Genomic DNA, 22,724 nt, shown 5'->3' with positions numbered 1-22,724 from the left:
CTATCATGAGAATTAAATTGTATTAACAATTGCAATTTTAGTTCCAGAAAAATTACTCTGATATAAAGGATTACACTGAAGTAATTATGTATGCCTTCCTCCTCAGCCCTCCTTCCCCAAAAACAAAGTACCTGCAGGGGAGTTAACAATTTGGATAATATTTTTTAAATTGAAAGAGAGAAAAATTAGAAACAGTTATTCCACTATTAATAAGTTCTTAAAGATCAAAATTGTTCTTCACAACTATTTTTCAAGATAAAACATGCTTATTTATTATATACACATGCTTACATATGAATTTTCTGGCTAAAACACATGCAACTAACATGAAGAAACAATTAAACCACCTAAAAATCCTACGAATGCCCTTTCAAATAAGGCACTCATGTTTGGAAACTGGATATAACCACCAAATTAAATAAGATATTTAAAAGAAATCTTTTATTAAGCACAAAACACTTTTTCATACATTATCAATACAAATAAGAAAATGTCTTTAATGAATATATCAAAGATCTGAAGGGTTTTCTCCATATTAATACAATAAAAATAATCAATTTTGAAGAAAAATTACGAAGTAAAATTTTGAGGACACCATTGTCTCCTGATAACAGTTTAACTACAGTCTAATTTACTACATCACCTGGGGAGGAAGGGCAACCATTATTTCTATAGAGAACTCCTAAACTTTTATTAGCACCATTCAAAGCTTATTATCGGTTGTTCATCTATAAACTATCAGGTCAGATAAAGCTTTAAAGCAAGTTTTCAGTGCAATGTTTATAATTTCTTCTTTTAAGATAATTGGAGTCTGTGGTCTCAAAGCATGTTAAATAATTATGCCTTGGTAGTTGCAAGGTGTTAACATGTAAAGAGAAATGTATAACAGGAAGAAATGAGGCTTATCTTGGCTGTGAAATGCATCTTAATGTATTGTGTCTAATGCTGTAGTATGCCAGCCACATGCGGGATTATGAACTGCAGATCTGTGGGGAGCTGGTAGCTATTAGCTCTCTGTGGTCACCATTTCAGGATGGCTCAGCTGCTGCCTTTTGAGACTAACTAGTTTCATCCTGTCTCTGATGTGTTCTGCAGTAGAAGCCATGTCACTTGGACTCCCAAAATATTGTTCAGTTCTAAAAATAAAACAAACAGAAAAACCCCAATCAGATAAAACACAAATTTATTAACTGTAGCAAATGCAAAAGGAAACAAAAGTTAAAAAAGTATCTAAGTGATATGGTCTGTGTGTTAGAAATTAGTTCATTACCAGACCATAAACTTTGAGTAGTAATTCAGTAGGAAAAACATTTTTTTTAAAGGCATAAATATGTTAAGACACATTGAGAAAACTGTATTAGTGCTGTAACTATGTCGTATCATGTGTACTTACGATAATCTCAATAAACCGAACAAGGCAACGCTGAGGATATTCTTTTTAGTTCTGGGTCCACAGCATTCACAAACATAAAATTTGCACATGTGCTTTAAATACACCATGCACACCACTATCTCATAGAGCTGGCAAGTAAAACATCCTTTCAATGTTAAGACATCATTTGGGACAGTAACAGATAAAATCATTTAACTTTATTTTACCAGCAAAGATACTGTGTTCAAGTCACAGTCTTTTAGAGTTGGAAGATTTCTTGGAAATTATCTGGCTCGCTGCCTCATTTTTTAGATCAGAAAATTAAAGATTAGATAGCTAAACGACTTAACTAAGATCACACAGTAGAAAAACCAGGATTTAAACCTGCATCTTCAAGCAGTGAATTCAGAGAGACTACTCTATTTATTTTATTTTACCAAGAAAATGTACAAAAAATAAATATGAATAACCTTACAAAATATAATATTGTCAAACAAGCTTTACATAACATAAAAGAATATCATTATATTAATAATTAGGAAAAACATATTAGACATCTGAGAAACATTTAATTTAGCAAAATAAAATAGATAAACCTAAATTCTGGTATGAGTGTAAGATGAAATAAAATAACAGTTCCAAATATTAAAGGTAGGTGTTTGTGAAATTTGAAAATACAACACTAATTTACTTTTTTTTATCTTGAAAGTATGAGCAAATGACACATGGACCATTTGTGGACCACAGAAGGAAAATCCCAAGCAAAAATACCAGGGATAGATGCTCAGAGGCTGCCCGGAGTAGAATAAGAGACTGGCTTTGTGACAAATGGCCGTGAAACGTAGAACCAGGGTGATCCTGAAATGGAACAACCAGCAGCATCTCTGCAATATTGTTACTAGTTGAATTTATGAATTTTGAGATTTTATTCCCTTTTACTGCAGAGGTATAACATGAATTCAGACTACTTTTGATTGCTCAAGTTTAGGAATGACTACAGATCATCTAAGATGGACTATGTTCTCTCCAGGAAATAAAATTATAATTTCTCATAGTCAATTCCACACAAACATTTGGAGTTCATTACACAACAGAAGTGCTTACTATGTATCACATATGCTTTAAGTACTTCATATACATTTAGCTCATTTAATCCCCATCCCTCATCCTTATAACCTGATGAGGTAGGAGTATTTATGTCTACTTTTAGATGAGGAAATTGAGACATAGAAAGGTTAAGGGGGTGGAGCTGAGATTTAAACTCAAGAAGTCTCATTCCAGAATCCACACTCTTATCCATTACTCTATAACACAACGTAAAGATAGTCGTATTTTTATTCATTGGTTTGCATTCTCTATCATTTGAATCACCTATCCTCTGGATTAACTCTAAATTATTTTCACTGAGATGGTCTAGATCCTCAGGGATGAAGCTCCTTTTGATTCTTTTTACTGGCCCAATTATTTTGTATCAGATTGTTTCAAATTTTTACAATCGAATATTTGAAATGGAAGGAAACATGGCATCAGGACTCCATCGTTTTACAAATGAAGAAATTAGGATGCCATAGGGGACAGTGAAAAGAGAATGGGTTTGGAGACACTCAGACCTGAGACTGTATCTTAACTCCAACACTAATAAGCTGTGAAAGCCTGAGCACCTCACTCAATCTTCCTGAGCTTCAATGTCTTCATTTGTGAATCAGGAATAATAATAATAGTTCAAAAGGTGCAATATTTAACCCAATGCTTGGTATATATTACGAGCTCACTAAACATTAGTCCCTTTCCTGAAGCCTAAAGAGGTACTAAACCTGGCCAATGTCACACTAGAACACCCAGTGTCTCAATCTATCTAGTCAATTATCTTTATTCTACAACAAACTGTTAACACGCAATTATCTGATGTCATCAAGTACCAACTGTTACTGTTCCTAACAGCCAGGTTTGGATTTATTTTCATTTTAAACCAATTTATTGTAGGAATTGAAAACATGGACCAAAGCTAATTTACGTGGCTTTTTAAAACAACAGACTTTCCTCTCTTAATGATTTTACTTTCAGATCTCACAAGACTATTAGAAGAACATGCACCATACCCATCAGGATAAACTACAGGAACAGTTAATCTATCCAGAAGTGATTTCCCAACTGCTTCAATTTCATCAAATTGCTCCTCGTCATTAATAGCTTCAGGCTCTTCTGGACAGTCTTGCAAAATCTGCAACAAATAAAAGGGCAACACCAATCAAGAGAAATTGAAGGGGAATCAAGCTCTTGCAAATCCAGTAGATTGAAGGCGTTGTCTTGTTTTGTTTTTAGCATCTTCATGAACACCACTGTATAAGAATGAGCTATTACTGGCAAAGTAGGCTCAAGAAATTCAAACAACTAAATCAATGTATAATTTCTACTAAAAATATAAAACTGGAGTAGGCAAAGGTCTATGGTGATTTCTAAGAAAAAATACTAGACTACTGTTTAGAAAGTAAGCTCAACTTGAGCTTAAGAAGTATTCTTTCATTCATCAAACAACCATTTACTGAACATTTACTATGTTTATTTAACAGCTTAGGATATGAATGATCCAGATTCTGTCCTTAAGGAGCTTTTAGACTTTCAAAAATGAAAGAAAATATTTTTTAACTCAGAGTACAAATACATAACAGATGTGATGACCTACCTAGCTAGATACTTTAACAGCTATTTTAAAAACTGATCTGTTGACTTAAATTACTCATGTAAACTAATCAGGTTATAATTCAAGTACAGAAGCTCTACAGTCCTTGATGAGATACTATTATTTTCCCCTAACTATTATGATTTAAATTTAACCATAAGAAATAAATGCAAAATTTAGAGAAGAAAAAAAAGAACTATTTCTGTTTGTAACTTTTTTTGCATTACACTTTATTTAACAATTCAATCATGTTTATTACAGCATTATTCATAAATGGACAGTTTAATTATATTTTAAAATTCTAAATTAAATTTAGATATTCTCCCAAAAGGAAAATAGTATTTGGTAAAACAAAAAGAAAAAAGGCTTTACATAGATTTGCACAGTATAATAAGCTTAAATCAAATTTATTATAAGCATGAAAAAGGCCATATGGCAGAAAAAATAAACATTAATTTTGTATTAAAAATTCTCAACCATGACCTCTTAAAGAGTTCTAGGTTTTAAAATGTCCTTGCAGATACATTTAAAAAGCAGTACCCTAAAAGTTATCAGTGGTATTAGAAATCAGATCAGTGGTCATGCTTGGACAGGAGGGGAGGGAGTGGGAGAGGGTGACTAGAAGACGGTGGGGGTGGAGCTTCTGGTAACATTCTGCAGCTTCAACATTATACTGATTAAAGAGGTGTGTTCACTTTGAAAATTCACGATGAAAATTCATCGAGCATAACACTCATGATCTGTGATATTAACACTTTTCTGTGTTAATATACTTCAACAGAAAGTTTTCACTAAAAAAAAAAAAAAAAAAAAAAAAAACAATAGATAAACAACTTGAGCCATCTTGTATACTTTCATTCATCATTATTAGGCTCATTTTAGACCAAAATACTGATCTGCAAAAGTTCAGTGACCAGCTCAGAAAGATTTAACTATGCACACTTCTCAACAGATAAACTCTATAACACAGAAATTGCTTAATTTCTGAGGTTCACCGTATAACATCTGTTCTATTCTACAGTCCGTGTTATCATGTTTACAACTTAGATTTGTAATATGTTAAATTATATTAAATATCTCCTAAATGTAAACTTTCACTGTAAGAGATCAAAGCAAGGTTAACTACATAACAAAGCTCCTATTCAGAATGAAGGCTTAGATGCTATAAATTCTCACTGTGCAGATTAAGAAAAAGGTTCTATTGAAAATCTGCCCAAATAACACTGCATATTTCATTTTTGGATTCTAGGAATGATAACTTGAATTCATTGAATAGTAAATTTTGGAATGAATCTCCAAAGAAACTACATTAAAAAAAAGTTTTATTTTTATCTTTATTTTAGTTGAGCAATCTCTAACATTCTATAATCACAAACTGCCATTTTTTAAACATTGTGACAATCAGTAGTAGTTGCTGAAGCAGAACTTATTTTCCTGGCATAATGAAAGAGACCAAAGTCATGATACCCTACGGAATAAAGAGCACATTCTGTGCATCGGGCTGGGTGAGGGTAGAGCAACGTAGAGAAAGACTACCAGATGGTTCTGGATTTCTCTAACCTCAGTATTCCAGCATTGGTATCAGTTATTAAGAAAATTTGATTTGAACTATCCAAGACAATATATTACAGCTAAACAAACTTTGAATAATGGAACTAATATAAATCAGGAAAAAAACAGATTAATAATCACACCATCACATTATTAAAATTAAAGTACCTTAAATATACCTATATTAAGCAGAATATATTTTTATACTATATACAGTAAATACTATTGAGATTACATTAAAAAAAAAAAAAAATGAACCTTTTCAGCATTTGAGTGAAATGCAATAGCCATTTCCAATCTATGTACTCTCTCTTCAGATGCTATCGTAAACTGTTTCCATACTCTGTTCAGTCGAGGAAGCGTATCCCCAGATGATCGAGAAGTGCAGCGCAAAGATTGGCATAACACAACTGTGGCCTGTAGCAACTGTCTTCCATAGTCATAAGTGCTCTAAAAAAGAAAACATCAACATGAAATTATAATAAAAGAATTCAGAAATGAAGGATAAGGAAAGTATGGAGGAGGACTGTGGTTGCAATTAAGTTAACATTACTAGAAATCAGTGCTGCATGCAGGGGCACTTATTACTACAGATTATCTGTAGACATAAATAATGAAGAGGAAGCAATATTTTTAGTTGGTTTATAATGTTTCTTTCTTGCTAGGCTTCCTCCTCTTATTATGTTTTACCCATTGCAGTCTGCTCAATTCCACTGGCCAAAAAGAATATCTCCTCACTAATTAATAAAACCACAACAAAAAAACAAACCCATTGCTGTCAAGTCGATTCTGACTCATAGTGACCCTACAGGACAGAGTAGAACTTCCCCATAGGGTTTCCAAGGTTGTAATCTTTACGGAAGCAGACTGCCACATTTTTCTCCCCCGGAACGGCTGGTGGGTTCAAACCGCTGACCTTTCAGTTAGCAGCCAAGTGCTTAACCACCGCGCCACCAGGGCTCCTTCAATTAATAAAACAGGTAGGGGAAATTAGGTACTTTGTACTCCATATAGGAAACCACAACTGTTACACCATGAACTCAATTATTAGGGAAAATGAATTAAGATACATTCACCACAAAAACAATTAAGAACTATTATACTAACATTGGTGAGGGGCAGAAACTGGGATTTTTTATTTACTGTTGTTAACATGTATGTCACATTAACTTCCATGAAAGAACAGTTGGATTGCCCCAAATATGCAATGATATATAACATAATTCAGAAGGAGCACACAGAACCTGTATTCAGGGAAACATAACCCTCTCAAGTTTATGCAGGCTAGTTTTGATGTACCAGGTGACACTTTCTCAATGCTGTGATATTTCTGGAATAACAAAACTAACCTTCTTTGACTTGAAGGGTTAAGTTACATTATAATCATGCAGAAAGTTATTCAAACACTGAGCCTGTAGAAAAGGAAGATAACCAGTTCTGCACCTGTGCAACATCAACAAATTTTCTATGCTTTTCCAGTAGAACTTTTGTTTCCTGAGCGTCATCGCCCAATCTGATGTGGGTCTTAAGCAGAGCATCCAGAAGTTCACTTAGCCATTCTACTGCCTAAATGAAAAAAAGTAACAGTGATGCCACATTCATAACTCTTTACTTATCGTATCAAACAACATATTTATAAAAAGAAAGATTACTATCATGTGATTAATCCACTAACTGTAACCTAGTTCTTAATGGTTTATTTCATTGAATGTCAAGCTACATGAATTAATAACCTTTTCCTCCCCCAAAATTTTTTAAATTGAAGAGAAGACATACTAAGACAAGCACTCTTAAAAAACTACTATCACATGACTTAAATTAATAGAAGGTTATGTGTTTCTGTACAATAGATCTGTTGGGATCTCATTACAGATTTTTGGTACTATATAAAATCAGAAACTTCCTCTACATCAAACTGAAATGACATTCTCTGATCCTAATTTCACAAAGATATCAAATTGTTTATCTGGCATTGAAAAGACCTCTTGTGGGTTAAAAAGCATTGTGCTACACCAGCCTTTATACTGAGATGTAACTGACAACCAAGTCAACAATAAATAATAAACAATCTCAATTCTAGCTCAAGAGAGGATTTCATCAGGAAGATAAGTCAAACGAGGCCAATAAGCTGACTGGTAATACAAAATTTTATTACTTCAACAGAATAAACTAGAATTTGACTTAATGAATTTATTTTCTCAGGACCATGGAAAAAATATCATTTTTGTTTATAGTAAGATGAAATTAATCTTTTATGAAATGACAGCTACGTAATATGGATGACTGAGTCTTACCTGAGCAGCATCTTCTTCACATTTAAACAACTGCACCATCTGAAGCATCTTTAACCTTCGCACATCTACCATGTCTTCACATCTAATAAGCCCAAACATACATTTAGGACATTATTTTCAGTTTGTTGATAACCCTTATGTCTGGTATGCATACACAGAGCCATACTATACTGTATACTAAAATACTTAGTCCTATACTATGGAGACTGCAACTATGTTGTATTGTAAGAATTTTAAGAATATCTATATCTAGATCTATGCTACATTAAAACCTCAAAATACCTGAATGATACTGAATCACAAACCCTCTTGAGGATAGCATGGATTCTGCAAAATATTGAAGCAAAGCATAAACACAACAGTACACTAAAACCCAAAGAAATCTGTTGCCAATTTGCATTAAATGAACTTCAAAAATAAAAATGTGAAGTTTCTCAAATACTAATTTAGAGGTTGATGTTACAAAGAAATGTTTTTTAAATTAACATTTTTCATTATATTTTATTACCCAGAATAATATTTAATTCTGAATAAAAAATTAAAACTCCATCTGTGTTCTTGATCTCTGGGTATAGAGAAACATAATTCAGAATATTTTCTTAGTTCCACTGTGGCCTGCCTCTATAACACACAGATTAAACTTTTAAGGTGATCTGACCTAACTCAGCTCTGTTTCCTTTTCTTCATTCCCATGCAATTCCATGTTTTTAAGTGGGAAGAGGAAATCTCACTGTAGTCTCAAATACCAACAACAAGTTACCCAGAAGGTACTGGGCTCCACTATAGTCAATGTCCTCAAGAAAGCTTGATAACAGTGCAGAAGTGGTTATCACAAGGTTATTTCTTATCAGGATGCCCTCAATAAGAGCCTATGGCATAATGTTAAAGTGTAACTTAATGTAAGTAATTCTACAAGGAGTTGAGGGAAGTGATGATAATTACTTAAAAAATCTGATACTAAAAAAACACAGAAGAAACTTTAATGATGATGATGAGCTAATACATATATTCAACATATATTACACGTCAGCCACTGGATAATGTGCTGGGGAAAAAATACGACATAGTCTCTACTATTAAGATGCTCACCATTCTGAAGGATGGAGTTTTAAGTAAACAATGACAGTATCTTATGATAAAAGTTATTATGGAGATATATAAAAGGTTTTATGGAATAGGAAAAGGTGAGTGACTAACTTGACTTGGAAATTTCAAAAAGGCTTTCTCGAATAAGTATCCCTGAACCTGGAAGTAGGGAATCCACTAGGCAGAAAATGAGGAAAGAAGTATTCTAAGTTATGGATGCATGAAGTAGATGATGCATTCAGGAAAATGAAAACAGCTGTGTGGTTCTATGAGATAGTTAGATAAGATTATGCAGGATTGTACTGTGAATGGTCTCGTACACTATTCAGAGACTGAACTCCATCTGAGAAAACAGGAAGTCATCGAGAAGGTTTTATACAAGGAAGTGATGTGATCAGATGTGCACTTTACAAAGATTACTCTCCTGTACAACAGACTGGAGAGGAGGAGGCCAAGGCTGATAAGAGATAAGATCTTGAACAAAGAAATGTTCAGAGACAGCAGAACTTGGACATTTGATTAGGCTGTAAAAGATGATGGAGACGAAAGATTTAGGATAAATCCCAAGTTTGGTAGCCGGGCTATCTTTAACCTAGATAGGAAATTAAAGAAGAGCAAGTTTTGGAGCAAGATGATTCCAATATAGACATACTGGACTTGAGAAGTATATGGGGTATCCAGGTGAAGACACTCAGTAGGCAACTGGAATTGTAAGTCTAGAGCACAGGACAGGGCTCTGGGTCAGAGCTGTAACTATAAAATCATGATCATAATAAAAAAAATTAAAGTAGTGAGATTGTCCAGGGAGAACACATAGGTAAAATGAGAAAAGAAGCTGGCTTTGGAACAAACCCTGGAAGCCTCACACTGCTTAAATGATAAGACATCAGTGAAGAAAACCAAGGAGAAACAGTGCCAGGAGAGAGATCATGAGGGTGTTCTCAAGGAAGACAAGGATGTCAGGGAGTTTGAACAAGAAAGAAAAAGGCAGTTGTATCTAATCCTACTCAGGGTCGTTAAATAAGGTCGGGACTAAAAGTATTCACTGGATTTTGAGCAAGATCAAACATTTATTAAATTTGGCAAAAGTCACTGGTGACATCAGAAAGAACAAATGTAGTGAAATGGTGAGGGCTCAAGAAGTCAGACCAAAAAAGGTTGAAAAGTGAACCTGAGGTAGTGAAGTAGTAGTATGAATGTAGATTAGACCTTCAAATGACTTGGCTGTGGAGGAAGGAGAGCTGTGAGGCTAGAAACAAAGGGTTGAAGAGGAAGATGTATGCCTGCACGTCATTTTTTATCCTTTTAAAGAGAGACGTAAGCATTTGGATGAGGAGATGGGATCAGCGTAGAGAGTGGGAACCGATGGAGTAAGGAGCCAGGAGGGTGATGGCATGGAAAGATTTGCTTTCATAAAAGGAGAGCTATCTCATCATAGCAGACAAGAAGAAATAATGAAATGGATAAGATTGCAGATATGAGAATAGAATACAGAAGGAATTTCTGCCTGATGACTATTTTCTCTGTGATTTAGGAGAAGAGTTTCTGTGAGGTTCTGTTGATGACTTTACAGTTTGTAAGTATGCAAAAGTTTCATATGACCATGCTACTAGAGCAAGCATTTGTGCATAGATGATTTTAATCCTTCACTTTGCAATATTTTGCAGTTGGTATAGCAAATTGAGGTGACCCTGGGTGGCGCAAAAAGTTACACGCTCTGGTATTAACTGAAGGTCGGGGATCAAATCTACCTAGTGGCACTTGGAAAGAGGCCTGGTGATCTACTTCCAAAAGATCAGCCATTGAAAACCCCGTGGAGTACAGTTCTACTTTGACACATGTGTGGTCGCCATGAGTTGGAATTGACTTGATGGCAACCGGTTGGGATTTTTTTAAACTGCAAATTGACTTTTTAAAGAATCCTTTAAACTCCTAGTTCTATATCAAATGAAGCAAACCACCATCTTACACAGAGTCCATTTGTCTAATCCTTCTACAGCAAAAATGAAAACAATGTATGACTTTGTGAGTGAGACGTTTAAATGAAAAAACAGATCAATGGAGATGATAGATTTAATAGCAATTCTAAACCAAATGAAAATGGAAGAGTGAAGTTCTCAAAAGAATTTTCTTAAAGCAGAAAAGAATCACAAGCTACATTGGGAATATGAAATGTGAAGTATTTAAGTATAACTGAAATGTTTACTACTGAATAAAACGGAAAAAGTTACCCATTAATTAAACAAATTATCATTATTTGTTAGTATAACTACACAGAATAGTTATTATATTCACCAAGCCTATCATATGCTACTATGTACCATAAGAAATTTTAGTTTGTATGTAAAAGTATAAATTATAGTATATAACTTTAAATTTTAATTAATATCATGTTTTCTTAGTAAAAATTAACACTAATAGTCAAACTTTGCCTTTGTTTCCTAAGCTGCATATCTTCCATCACTCCTTGTATGTGGTCCACGTTTTCTTTATTTTCAATGGTTACATCCTTTCCATAGGCCCAGGACGCCTGATTGGAGATCTGATCCAAAAGACCTTGACCTTTTTCACGTAACCCTTGCAATCCCACATCTAAAAAAACAAAAGTTATTAGATTTAATCTCTTACACAATTAATGTGCTCTCCCTCAAATAAATCCTCTCAGCACATACTGCACTTAGATTTCAAGAACAGGTCCGTATATTAAAACTGTCTTAGGATGGAGTCCTCTGAACATGTCAAGCAATAAAACTCCTTTAAATGTGGCTCAAGCTGGAGCTCTCTCGCATGCCAAATTTCTCCCTAAGGAGAATTTCCAAAAGGTGAATTTACATAGATAATAATTACTTTTAAAAACTGAAAGCAGGAAGAAAATATGAGAATTTCTATCTTTACTAGTAAGATTTTTCAGCATTTCCCATTTCTGCTTTTATATAGTTCAACTTTTAGGAGAATATAGCAAATATTTTGTTTAAAATAAAAAACTGATCTTGTGTAAAGTTTTAATGCTGCTAAGCAAATATTCTTATCTCCTGTTCCATCTTCAAGTTTTGAAAGGACTTGTACTTAATTCACCATACTTTCAAAAGCAAAGCAAGAAAAAGCACAACAGCTGCAAGATTTTAAAGCACTCATGCAGTGTACCATCAATGTAAAAGGGTGCTGAACATTTTGAGTACAGGCACTGTTTCAGCTTACCCGCCATGTGAAGTGATATTTAGGATATGTTTATAATACTTCAAATTAGGTATGTACACAGGAATTCTTTTTTCTTTTTTAAAGGAAAAGTGTAACTCAGGAGAACTACTGATAGCTAAAAATATCATTTGCCATATTAAATACTATATACGTATTATGCATATCATCTGTTAAAATACAAAAGCCACAAGCAAGTATAAATTCCAGATCAAATATGATTTTTCAAACTAATTCTCTAAAGTCCTTTTCAATAATTAATTAGTTTAGTTCAATCACGTATCACCACTTGCTACTAATTCTCTGCCTTAAATTCCTGCCTCCTCTTCTCTATCTCTCCTTTGCCCTCCCACTCCCCCTCAATGCAACCCCTCTTCCCACTTTCACGGAAACCCTGGTGGCATAGTGATTAAGAGCTACAGCTGCTAACCAAAAGGTCAGCAGTTCGAATCCACCAGGCACTCCTTGGAAACCCTAACGGACAGTTCTACTCTGTTCTAAAATGGTCTCGCTATGAGTCTGAATTGACTTGACGGCAGTGGGTTTTTTTTGGTTTTCCCATTTTCACACCCACTATCAATCACTCCAGTCATGATCTAGGAAAGTTCACTGTATTTCCTACTCCAGAAAAGATTAAAAGGCCTTGCTGTTAAATGACAGAACTAGCTTAACGAACTGGACCATCCTCCTCTTGGAGAGTATGTAACCTTGGCAGTATTCCCAGCCTGGAGAAGCAAACGCATAGAACCAAACAAACTATTTTTTCACAAGGTTAGGATTTAGCAACAACAAAAATCATTGCATAAAACACGTTTTTTTGTCATACAGGGTTTACCACAGAACACTTCACAGCTAATTACAGTTTATGCATGCACTAGAAATAATTGTTCATAGTATATGCAAGACATAGCACCTGTAGATACAGCTGGGTAAACAAGAAAAGCTAAAGTCCAATGAAGGAAAGACTGATCAACAATGAAAAATAAACGTTTTAGCATAAACCATATTCCCTTCTAGGGACTAAAACACTTTTACACTAAAAATCTTTTTTTACACTAAAAACACTAAAACCTTTTACAGTATTTTTTTCCTTGTAATTACAACTATTTCAGTGTAAGTTGACTTATCTAACCACAGTAATGATATCTTAAAAAAAAAAAAAAAAACCCTTATGTTTCAGCATTTTTAAAATCTGCTTACCAACACTTTTCAGCTTCTCTTCAAGCAGTTTTAAAGTCTGCTGAATCGATGCTCCATCAGCTGGTGCTACATCTACGCACAACATCCCTAATAAGCCATCCAACTGCTGAGACAACTAAAGCAGAGGGACACCAAAGAGATAACCCTGATGTAATCAGCATCTGAAGTGTTTCATGATTAATGAGGTTTATATCTAATGAGGTTATCACAACTGTACTTGAAAAGACTAAGCAGTTAGAAGACAAGGACGAATAATTAGAATACATGTTATCTGAAAGACAGAATACGCAGATGCATGCATCAGGAAGACAAAAGTGTGTCCAGGTCAGGAGAATGGAAAAAAATATTGAAACTCCTATTTCAATCTGTGTTATACAGCATAAACATCGACAAACAGCCAAAATGAAATACATCTACTAGGTTGGGACACACTATCTAGAAAACAGAATGCTTAAATGCATGCAGAATGATTTAAAAATAAAAATTAAAAAAATAAAGGATCTTATCTCATTTCCCCCACCAATAAATGATTTTACTGTTCCAGAAAAATAATTAGGAGGCATGCAAACCTGCAAAAATTATTTGTAGATACAGGTTCAGATAATTTGAAGAAAAGAAAAGCAATCAGGGTAGACACTTACATCTTGCGCAACCCCATGAAATTCAAGAGCTGCTTGTAACAGATTTTGCCTAAACTCCAGCTGACTGGCTTGCCGATAACAAACATCACTAAGTTGCTGCTGCAGTGACTTCAGCTCCACAAGGTCTTCTTCATCCCCAGCATTCAAGAGTGCTGCAATCTGGTGATTAAGCTCCACATATACTGCAAACCATTCCTGTAATTGAGAAGTGGCCAAGTACATGAAGGATCAAATTAGTTCCTAGAGGACTACATTAAATTTCATATTTGCTCCAGATAAACTGTGTAACATTTGTGAAAAATTTTCTAAGGCAAAATTATTTAAACTGACAACCAAAACTTCCCAACTCCCAAACCCTCCAACCGTGATCCCCAGAACACACAGCCTGCCAACAGCAAAATCTCCTATATCCTCATCCTGCCCACAGCAAAATCTCCTATATCCTTGTCCTGGCCTCTAAATGTCCCCTTCTCTTTCTTGCTCTAAGTGAAGTCTGTCTCCCCTCAGAGAAAGCAGCACTCCCGCAACCCTCTCTAGTGACTGTTGTTCTCGTTTCCACACCTGACATACCACAAGCCTGGAAGTGGTGTGTGGATGGTCTCCTCACTCCTCCTTACTACTTCGAGACCATTTCTTTTCCCACTTCTCTCAAAAACCACATCTCCTTTGACATATATTGTGGGATAAAGAACTTGATTTGTCCCTTTGTCTCTGGTTTCAAAAAATTGCCCTTGGAATTCCCTCAGCAATCCAAGCAGTCTTTGTTTTTCTAAAACAGCCAGGCAACATTTAAGTGCAAACAAGCAGGGAGCCCATGGATCATACCTGGCCAACCAGCTTCAGGAAAAACGGGGGAATAGGCATGATGGAATCAAAGAGCCCTTGTGGCGTAGTGGCTAAGCGCTCGGCTGCTAACCTAAAGGTTGCCAGTTTCAACCCACCAGCCGCTCTGCAGGAGAAGGATGTAGCAGTCTGCTTCTGTGAAAATTACAGCCTTGGAAACCCTATGGGGCAGTTATACTGTCCTATAGGCTTGCTGTGAGTCAAAATTGACTCAACGGCAGTGGGTATGATGTAATCAGTCATGCATATTCAGTGATTCAATCAATCACTGACTGTGCATTAAGGACCCACTCATGCATATACATTGAGGCACCAATAACTATTATAAAGGACCCCAGACTTTGGAGCTTCCTTTTGAGCTTCTGGATTGATGATGCACATGGGAAGACCAGCATGTCTCTGGGGACATGAAACGCCTGGTGCTGAAAACTACTCCCAGACCTCATCTCTTCATGCATATCCTTTTGTTGTTATATTTAAAAGGTTAGTGAACACACCCCTTTCCATGAATTCTGTAAGTCATTCTAGTGAATTATCGAATAAACCAGGGCAGTGAGGGCCAGCAGAACCTGGCACCTGCCTATTTGGCGGTTGATTAGAAGGAGAGAGTCCTAACTTGTGAAAGACTCCAGCCTTGGGTGGCTGGTGGGCAGAAGAGGACTATGCAGGCAGTCCTTTTGTAAAGACCTAACTTAAAATTAATTAAAATGCTTCTTCCCTGGAAACAGGGGAACAGGGAATGCGTAAACCTTTAGGTGAACAGACTGCATTCAGAAGAGTTATGGCTGCTATCCCATCTGTGTTGATGCATATTTAACTATGTGGGAAATCATTATTTTATGGAAAAATAAAAAAATCAACATCCAGATTTTAGATTAGGACAGTAGATAAGAAATGAGTTTGAATGTTCACGTATCAGGACAGAGGCAGTCAGGATTGACACTGGAGTTGGCGGAGAAGCATAGCTGGTGAAACGATGGGTATTTATACCATGAGATGAGAAACCCAATCTAAAAGAAAAGTAATGTTGTCAAAACACTTAGGCTAAAAAAGTAAATATGCTGGGGAGAAATAACTTTTGATTTTTCATGTAGACCCTTTCTACTGCTTACTATTGGGCACAGTACACCAGCAGAACCCTATACCTGCTTCAGAGACTTAAGTTCCTGCATGTTCCTGTCACCCACTTACCCCCACCCAAACGATAAAATTAGATTTATTATTAAATTAAAATACTTTTAAATTTACTGTCAGTTACTATCATCATTTCCATGTACCTTAATATTTTTTTTCTGTTGTGCTTATCCAGTATTCAAAAACCAAACAGCTTCTAATTTACACTCCTTAACAAATACACATTAGTAGGAGTTTCATTTTCTATATATTAGCACTGAATATACTAATAAATTTGCACTTGTTTTTAGCTTTATTTCCGCATTATGTTTTTATGAGGAATCTCAGATTTAATACATAAAAGAGTACTTTAACACAAAATGGTATGTTAAAAAGTTTTTCCAAATTTTACCCTATCAGTATTCTAGAAATTTATCTCATAATTTTGTCAGACCTGAACAATTCCAATAAATGTTTTAAAGTGTTGACTTTTATTTACAAAAACAAAGCTTTTGATTTAAAAAAAGCTCTTAACAAAATATCAGAACATCTTAAACTGATAAACTAATACATTCAATCCACCATCAAACAACCTACTCCCAAGGTAACAATGCAGTGCCACCTATTGGTTAAAGCAATTCTCTTTTACACCTTTTAGAACATTTCAAACGTATTAAAAAGTAACAAAACCCCATGTACCATCCAACTTTAATAATTATCAACTTATGGCCCCCATCCGGTTTAATCTATTACCCCCCCCCCATCCACTCTGTCCACCCCTCCCAATTTTGAAAAAAAAAAGTAAGAAATTCATGATAAGCCACTGATGTTTCTTTTCTTTGCAGACCATGTATATGAATGCAGACCTCAATATATGTGCATATGTCCCAGTTATTAGGGATATAAGAATGGAAAAATGACTTATTTTAAGCATATCTATGAAATTTAGTAGATTTCTCAGAGACAGAAATGATCTCAACTGGGTATCAGTGATCCATGCTTTAATCCTAGTCCAGTTACTTATCAAAAAATGTAGTCTCCCAAGTTTCTTCAACTATAAAATAAGGTGGTGGTATTAGAATGAGCTATAAGTTCTAATGACCTCTAACTTCCAATTCAAAAGTTTTATAATTTTATATTGATTACTTCTTTAAGCTGATCTAACAATCTTATAAATATGATAGAAATACAAAAACAAGCATCTAAAACATGTATGTATACCAGTTGTAATTTTATCCGTTTATCTGTATGCAATAAAAAAAATTTTTGTGAACTTTAAAATTTTTATGAACTTCTATGCAATATGCATATCATCCAATTTTTAACTACAATTATTCCTTTTGATATCTTTAAAAAATAACAAAATAAAGATGAATCCTCTTCAAGATCCTAATGTGCCATACATCTTCAATAAAAGAACTTTTGGGACACTTGCATAACATTCTCATAGATGAAGTCTAGAATATTTTACAGTAAATAATGGTTTAAAGAAAATGAAAAACGAACAAAAAACAGTTACCATCAATTTGACCCAGACTCATGGGAAGTGGGGGACAAATTAGAGAATACAGCTGTACTATAGAAACATGCCCCAGAACAATCCATTGGGTTCAACTAAAGCACAATCCATGTCAAAAACATAAGCAACACTTATTTTAAAAGTACCAAGAAAAGTCAAGGGGGTTATAAATTAGATATAAATTAGTTAATACAATTGTTTTAGCGTAATAGAAAGAACCGCTATGTTGGAACCTGACAAATGCATGAAATATATAGATTTTCAAATTACAAGATTTCATTTTTTAAGTCTCTTACAAATACTAATTAGGAAAATTACAAGGACTATATATATACTATCTATAGATAATTCCATATCTTGTGATACCTCTTTCTTACACATTATTCCCTCAGCTAGATTACAACTCCTTTAGGGTACAGTGCGTAGATTATCTGCCAACACTGCTGATTTTTAAAGCTGATATGGAGGATATTATAAAGAAAAGCAACATAAGAAAATCAATCAGAAGGAAAATAATCATGTCATGTTGTTAAAATACATCTTTAGTAAAATTCAAATTTATTCTCAAGAAAAGAATATTTAATTTTTATTCTTTAATCTTATTTAGTTAAAATATATCTAGTTACTAACACTACCCAAATTTTCACTACTACTTTAACTGAGGTAGTTGATGGGGAAAGAAAAAATACTGCAGAAATAGAATGTTCCAATCCTTAAAACTCATCTGGGCCCAGAGTTTAACATTGTTATTGACCAATCTGTAAGACAGATAACCTAAGGAAATAGAAATTAATGGATCCAAGTTTTATTTTTCCAATTTTCTGTTTAATCTTATTTAAAATTAACATAAGTAATGTGACTTGGAAGTGAGAAGTTAATTAATCCACAAACTGGAAGGATGATCGTTTCTAAATAATGAAGAGTTAAGCAAGAGCTTAACAAATATCCATTTCCTCCATATAATAAGTTTTAAACCTTCTCAAACAACTATTATCTAAAATCTGCCTGTGAATTAATTTATTTCTCAGTTTCATATCTGGTATTTGTTTATCTCCTTCACAATCACAAATGTGAACCCCTAAATGCAGAGAGAATGGAAAAACATTCTGAACCTTCTGTACTCACTCTCCATCAATTATGTTAAATGCACCAATTCTGGTATTACTCTCAAGTTAATTCTAGTATGGCATCCCTGGGTGGCACAACAGTTAAGAGCTTGGCTGCTAACTGGAAGGCTGGAGGTTCGAGTCCACTCAGAGGCCTCAGAAGAAAGGCCTGGTGGTATACTTCCAAAACAACAGCCACTGAAAATCCTATGGAACACAGTTCTACTCTGACACACAGAGTCGCCATGAGTTGGAGCTGACTTGACAGCAACTGGCATACCCTTCCAACAAAGCAGGGAAGGGCCTCTCTGAGGACTAAAGAATCATAGTTTCAGTCTCATGAACTACAGATGAAAGCTTTATTTTTGTCCTATCATTCTTTCTTCTGTAACAATAGCCTTTAAAATTTCATACCAATTCATTTTGATAAAAATATATAATTAACTGTATTGGAGGTAAAACCAAACCCAACCTTCTAACGAACACGTACTAATTGGTCAAAGTACACTTTACAGCCCTTAAACATTAAAATGCTGTGCTTTATGCTACTATTACAAAGTTTATAGCAACTTCTCACTACAAATATACTACTAATTATGCACATTAATACAGCATTGTAACTTGCATAGGAAAAAGCCTCTCACACTGTGCTGACTCTCGATCTCTTCGTGCTTCTGCTGCAGGGCCTGTGAAGCCCTAATGGAGTCTCCAATCCCCCACTGGGCTCTTAGTTGTTCTGATCCAGGCCCTTCAAGCCAGTTCACAACCTATAAACGAAAGTTGGGATAAAAATTTTAAATTAATCAAAAGCTTGTCAAACACACATTCTAATTGCTTTTCCCCTCCAAAAGTTTCTCAGGTATTTTTTATTTAAATTAATTCCTTAAATTCTATTGCATAGGTAGCAAATGTCTTTTGGAACTATGCAGCTATAATATCATAAGCTTTCCAAAATCTCGATGGCAATGGGTTTGGTTTTGTTTTTTCCAAAACCTAAGTTTGGAAGAATGTACAGTATAGTATCTTAGACTTTCAGGTATCTAATAATCTGCCAGGCTAAAAGAAATGTGGAATGCTCCTATATAAGCCAAAAACCAAACCAAACCCGTTGCCATTGAGTCAATTCTGACTCACAGTGACCCTACAGGACAGAGCAGAACTGCCCCATGGAGTTTCCAAGGAGCGGCTGATGGATCTGAACTGCAGATCTTTTGGTTAGCAGCCATAGCTCTTAACCACTGCACCACCAGGGCTCCCCTCCTATATAAGAGGATTAAAAATTAACTTATGATACGAGAATAAGGGAACTATAGGATTTAGAATTGTAAGGGACATCAGAAATGATATTAGTCAAATTTATTATGATACTTAAGAAAATTGAACTTCAGAGTGATTAAGTACTTGCCAAAGGTAACATAATCCATTACTGAAAAACTAGGACTAAAAGCTGTGTGTCCTGACTCATAATCTAATGCTCTTCCCCAATAATTGATAAAATGAAATGAATTAACTGATTAACATAAAGTAAAATTATTATTTTTCTCATTTTGGAAATAAAATTAAAAACTGTAAAATTATACTAGTTCAATACTCTCTAGGGATTTAGGATTAACTAAACACCCAGACTCACAAAACAATCAGAGTCCCAAGAACACCAGTCTACCCAGAAGGATGGAGGGTGGAGACTACAATTTGTCAGGAAGGCAGCATCCAGGCATTCCTTTCTGCCAAGTGCCTGCAGCAATCCCAGGGTTCAGGTATGAGGAGATGAGGTCCGTATGGGGTGGATGTGGAACACAAACACTGGCATAAAACCCTTAGACCCCACTGGGGCCATGACCATTACTGGAGTCACTGAACTCAAAGATGCTCAAAGTTATGCCTTCCTACCAGGTATTAATAGTTCTCCCAGTCTAGATACAAGTTAGCAACTAGGAGTAATTTTTCCTATAAGCTATGTTGCCTAGTACCTAGTTGACAGTCCAGTTTTCATTAGGTCTTCAGGCGAAGAGAGCTAGATGGTTAAGCAAAGATCAAATTCTAATGTAGAAAGAGAAAGGGTTTTGTTAACTCTTCACCCACGATCACAAATACTCTGAAACTACAGACACTTTTAAGTAATTTCAACAGAAAAAATAATATTACCAAGTTTTATTTTACTTGCTACTAAATTAGAAAAAAGAACTCGAAAGTAGATGCATGGGTAGGCTCTAAATCTAAACTTAGCAGAGCTCCCAAGAAGTGAATGAGGGAGTCTCTGCAGCATATTACAGACCCAGTGGACAGGCTCACTTCAGAACTTACAGACCCACAGTGGATTTCTGCTATTATCAGGTTAAAACATATTCATTTTTTAAATCTAAAAGTTCATATATTCTTTTTGTATAGTTATAAACAAACAAAAATAGTACCACATCGTAGGGGGGAAATTACGTGTACTTCCTACTATTAACTTTTTACATGCATAGTATTTTCATGTGCTACTCCAAATTTAGGTGCTACAGCCTACTCTCGCAGTACAGGTAATTTCTGTCCTATATTTTTCACTTACTATTAATCTATAATACTATAATTATTTTCCATGTTGCTACAGTTATAATTTTCAATGGCAGGAAACTTCTTTTAAGAAGGCCGAGTGACCTCCTTCTTATCCACCTACCTACCCTTATTAAGAGCTTAGTAAGTAATATACTATCTACTATCTCAAACAAATACGATACCTGCTTTCAAGAATCCAATTCTCTGTTTTTGGACATGTAGACTCTCTCCAATTTCCAGCTATTCTAAGTAATGCTATCAGATAGGTATTTATACGGGTGTGTGTATATATGTGGCTTAGTGCTTAAGTGTTACACTTGCTAATCAAAAGGCCGGCAGTTCGAATTCACCAGCTGCTCCTTGGAAACCCTACAGGGCAGTTCTACTCTGTCCTATAGGGTCACTTTGAGTAGGAATCGACTCGATGGCAATGGTTTAGTTTTGGGGGTGTGTGGGTGTGTGTGTGTGTGTGTGTGTGTGTGTAATTTTTCTCTTAATTCCTTATTGTTTTCCTAGGAAAAGTTTCCAACAGAGATCTTCTTGAGTCCAATGATGATGTAATGATAATGACTGTTGATATACATTATAAAATTGCTCTCTAAAACACTTGTTTCTATTTGAAATATCCAAGTAATGAGAGTTTTAACTGCATGATAATCTTTGCAAGGTATACAAACTATTTTTAAAATAGTTCCGCCAACGGGAAAATCAGAAATCTCTCAATGTATTTTTTTTTTTAATATTAACGAGACTGAATACATTGCAAATAATTGTTACTAAAGGTAATCTTTTTTTAAATTATAAAATAAAGGCCCTAAATGCTATAACTTTCTTTTGGCTAAACTGTTCACAGAGTCCTAAGTTGATCTGCAAAACCCTATTGTCAGATGCTCTTTAGAACACAATGCTTTGTTCCTGAACATCTCCACTTCTTCTGCTTTAATCAAGTTATTTTTGGAGGGGTGGGGTACTAGGAATTTTCTCTCTGTTAGTTTTGTAGAAATCACTCTTTCACAAAAAAAGACAGATAAGCAACCCAGCCTAGAGAAAGCACTAGACACGAATTGAGTGTGGATCTGAATTCTAACTCTATTCCTACAAGTTGTAAAACTTTGACTCCTCAACTCTAAAATGGTGTTAACTATCCTATCGTACACGTTAATTGTCAGGATTATACCAGTCATTACATGTAAGACACTTAGCATAGTATATAATAATAATTGTTAGCCCCTTTGATTTCTTCCACTTTTTCTGTAGCCTAGTTCCTTCTGTCTACTCATTCTTCTTTAAATTTGTCTCACATCTGCATTTTACATTACAATCCCTGGGTTTCTTAACGAAGTCCCTGAACTATTTTACTCAACACTTTAAAAAATGGAGATTAAAAAAACAGGTTTTAAGGAACATTTAAAAACAACTTTCCATTTCATTTTTGGAAATCAACTGCTTCTCATTTATTACTATGTGTTACGAATACGGACGTAAAACACAGATCAAATGACTTAATTTTTAAAAGTAAGTAATGTAATTAATTATTTCACTAGAAATATTTAAATTCTAACAAGAAGGGTTAGAAAATTTTAACT

General features: G+C 34.8%; 1 protein-coding gene across 5 annotated transcripts in view; it reads right to left on the bottom strand.

Moving 5' to 3' along the window:
• Positions 1 to 422: 422 nt before the first annotated feature.
• SESTD1 (SEC14 and spectrin domain containing 1) overlaps positions 423 to 22,724 on the bottom strand; it is a 93,736-nt gene continuing 71,434 nt past the window's right edge. For all 5 annotated transcript variants that reach the window (XM_023730525.1, XM_004375464.3, XM_023730524.1 and 2 more), the window contains 9 exons: positions 19,245 to 19,367; positions 14,020 to 14,214; positions 13,379 to 13,493; positions 11,416 to 11,575; positions 7,898 to 7,979; positions 7,047 to 7,169; positions 5,862 to 6,053; positions 3,472 to 3,593; positions 423 to 1,136 (listed from right to left, as the gene is read on the bottom strand). In XM_023730525.1, the coding sequence (XP_023586293.1) occupies positions 1,007 to 1,136; positions 3,472 to 3,593; positions 5,862 to 6,053; positions 7,047 to 7,169; positions 7,898 to 7,979; positions 11,416 to 11,575; positions 13,379 to 13,493; positions 14,020 to 14,214; positions 19,245 to 19,367 (1,242 nt within the window). In that variant the 3' untranslated portion in view covers positions 423 to 1,006. The remainder of the gene's footprint in view (positions 1,137 to 3,471; positions 3,594 to 5,861; positions 6,054 to 7,046; positions 7,170 to 7,897; positions 7,980 to 11,415; positions 11,576 to 13,378; positions 13,494 to 14,019; positions 14,215 to 19,244; positions 19,368 to 22,724) is intronic.

The sequence above is a fragment of the Trichechus manatus genome, unplaced genomic scaffold, assembly GCF_000243295.1.
Source record: "Trichechus manatus latirostris isolate Lorelei unplaced genomic scaffold, TriManLat1.0 scaffold00037, whole genome shotgun sequence".
Classification (NCBI taxonomy): Eukaryota; Metazoa; Chordata; class Mammalia; order Sirenia; family Trichechidae; genus Trichechus; species Trichechus manatus.
This window is presented reverse-complemented; position numbering and strand designations above follow the sequence as displayed.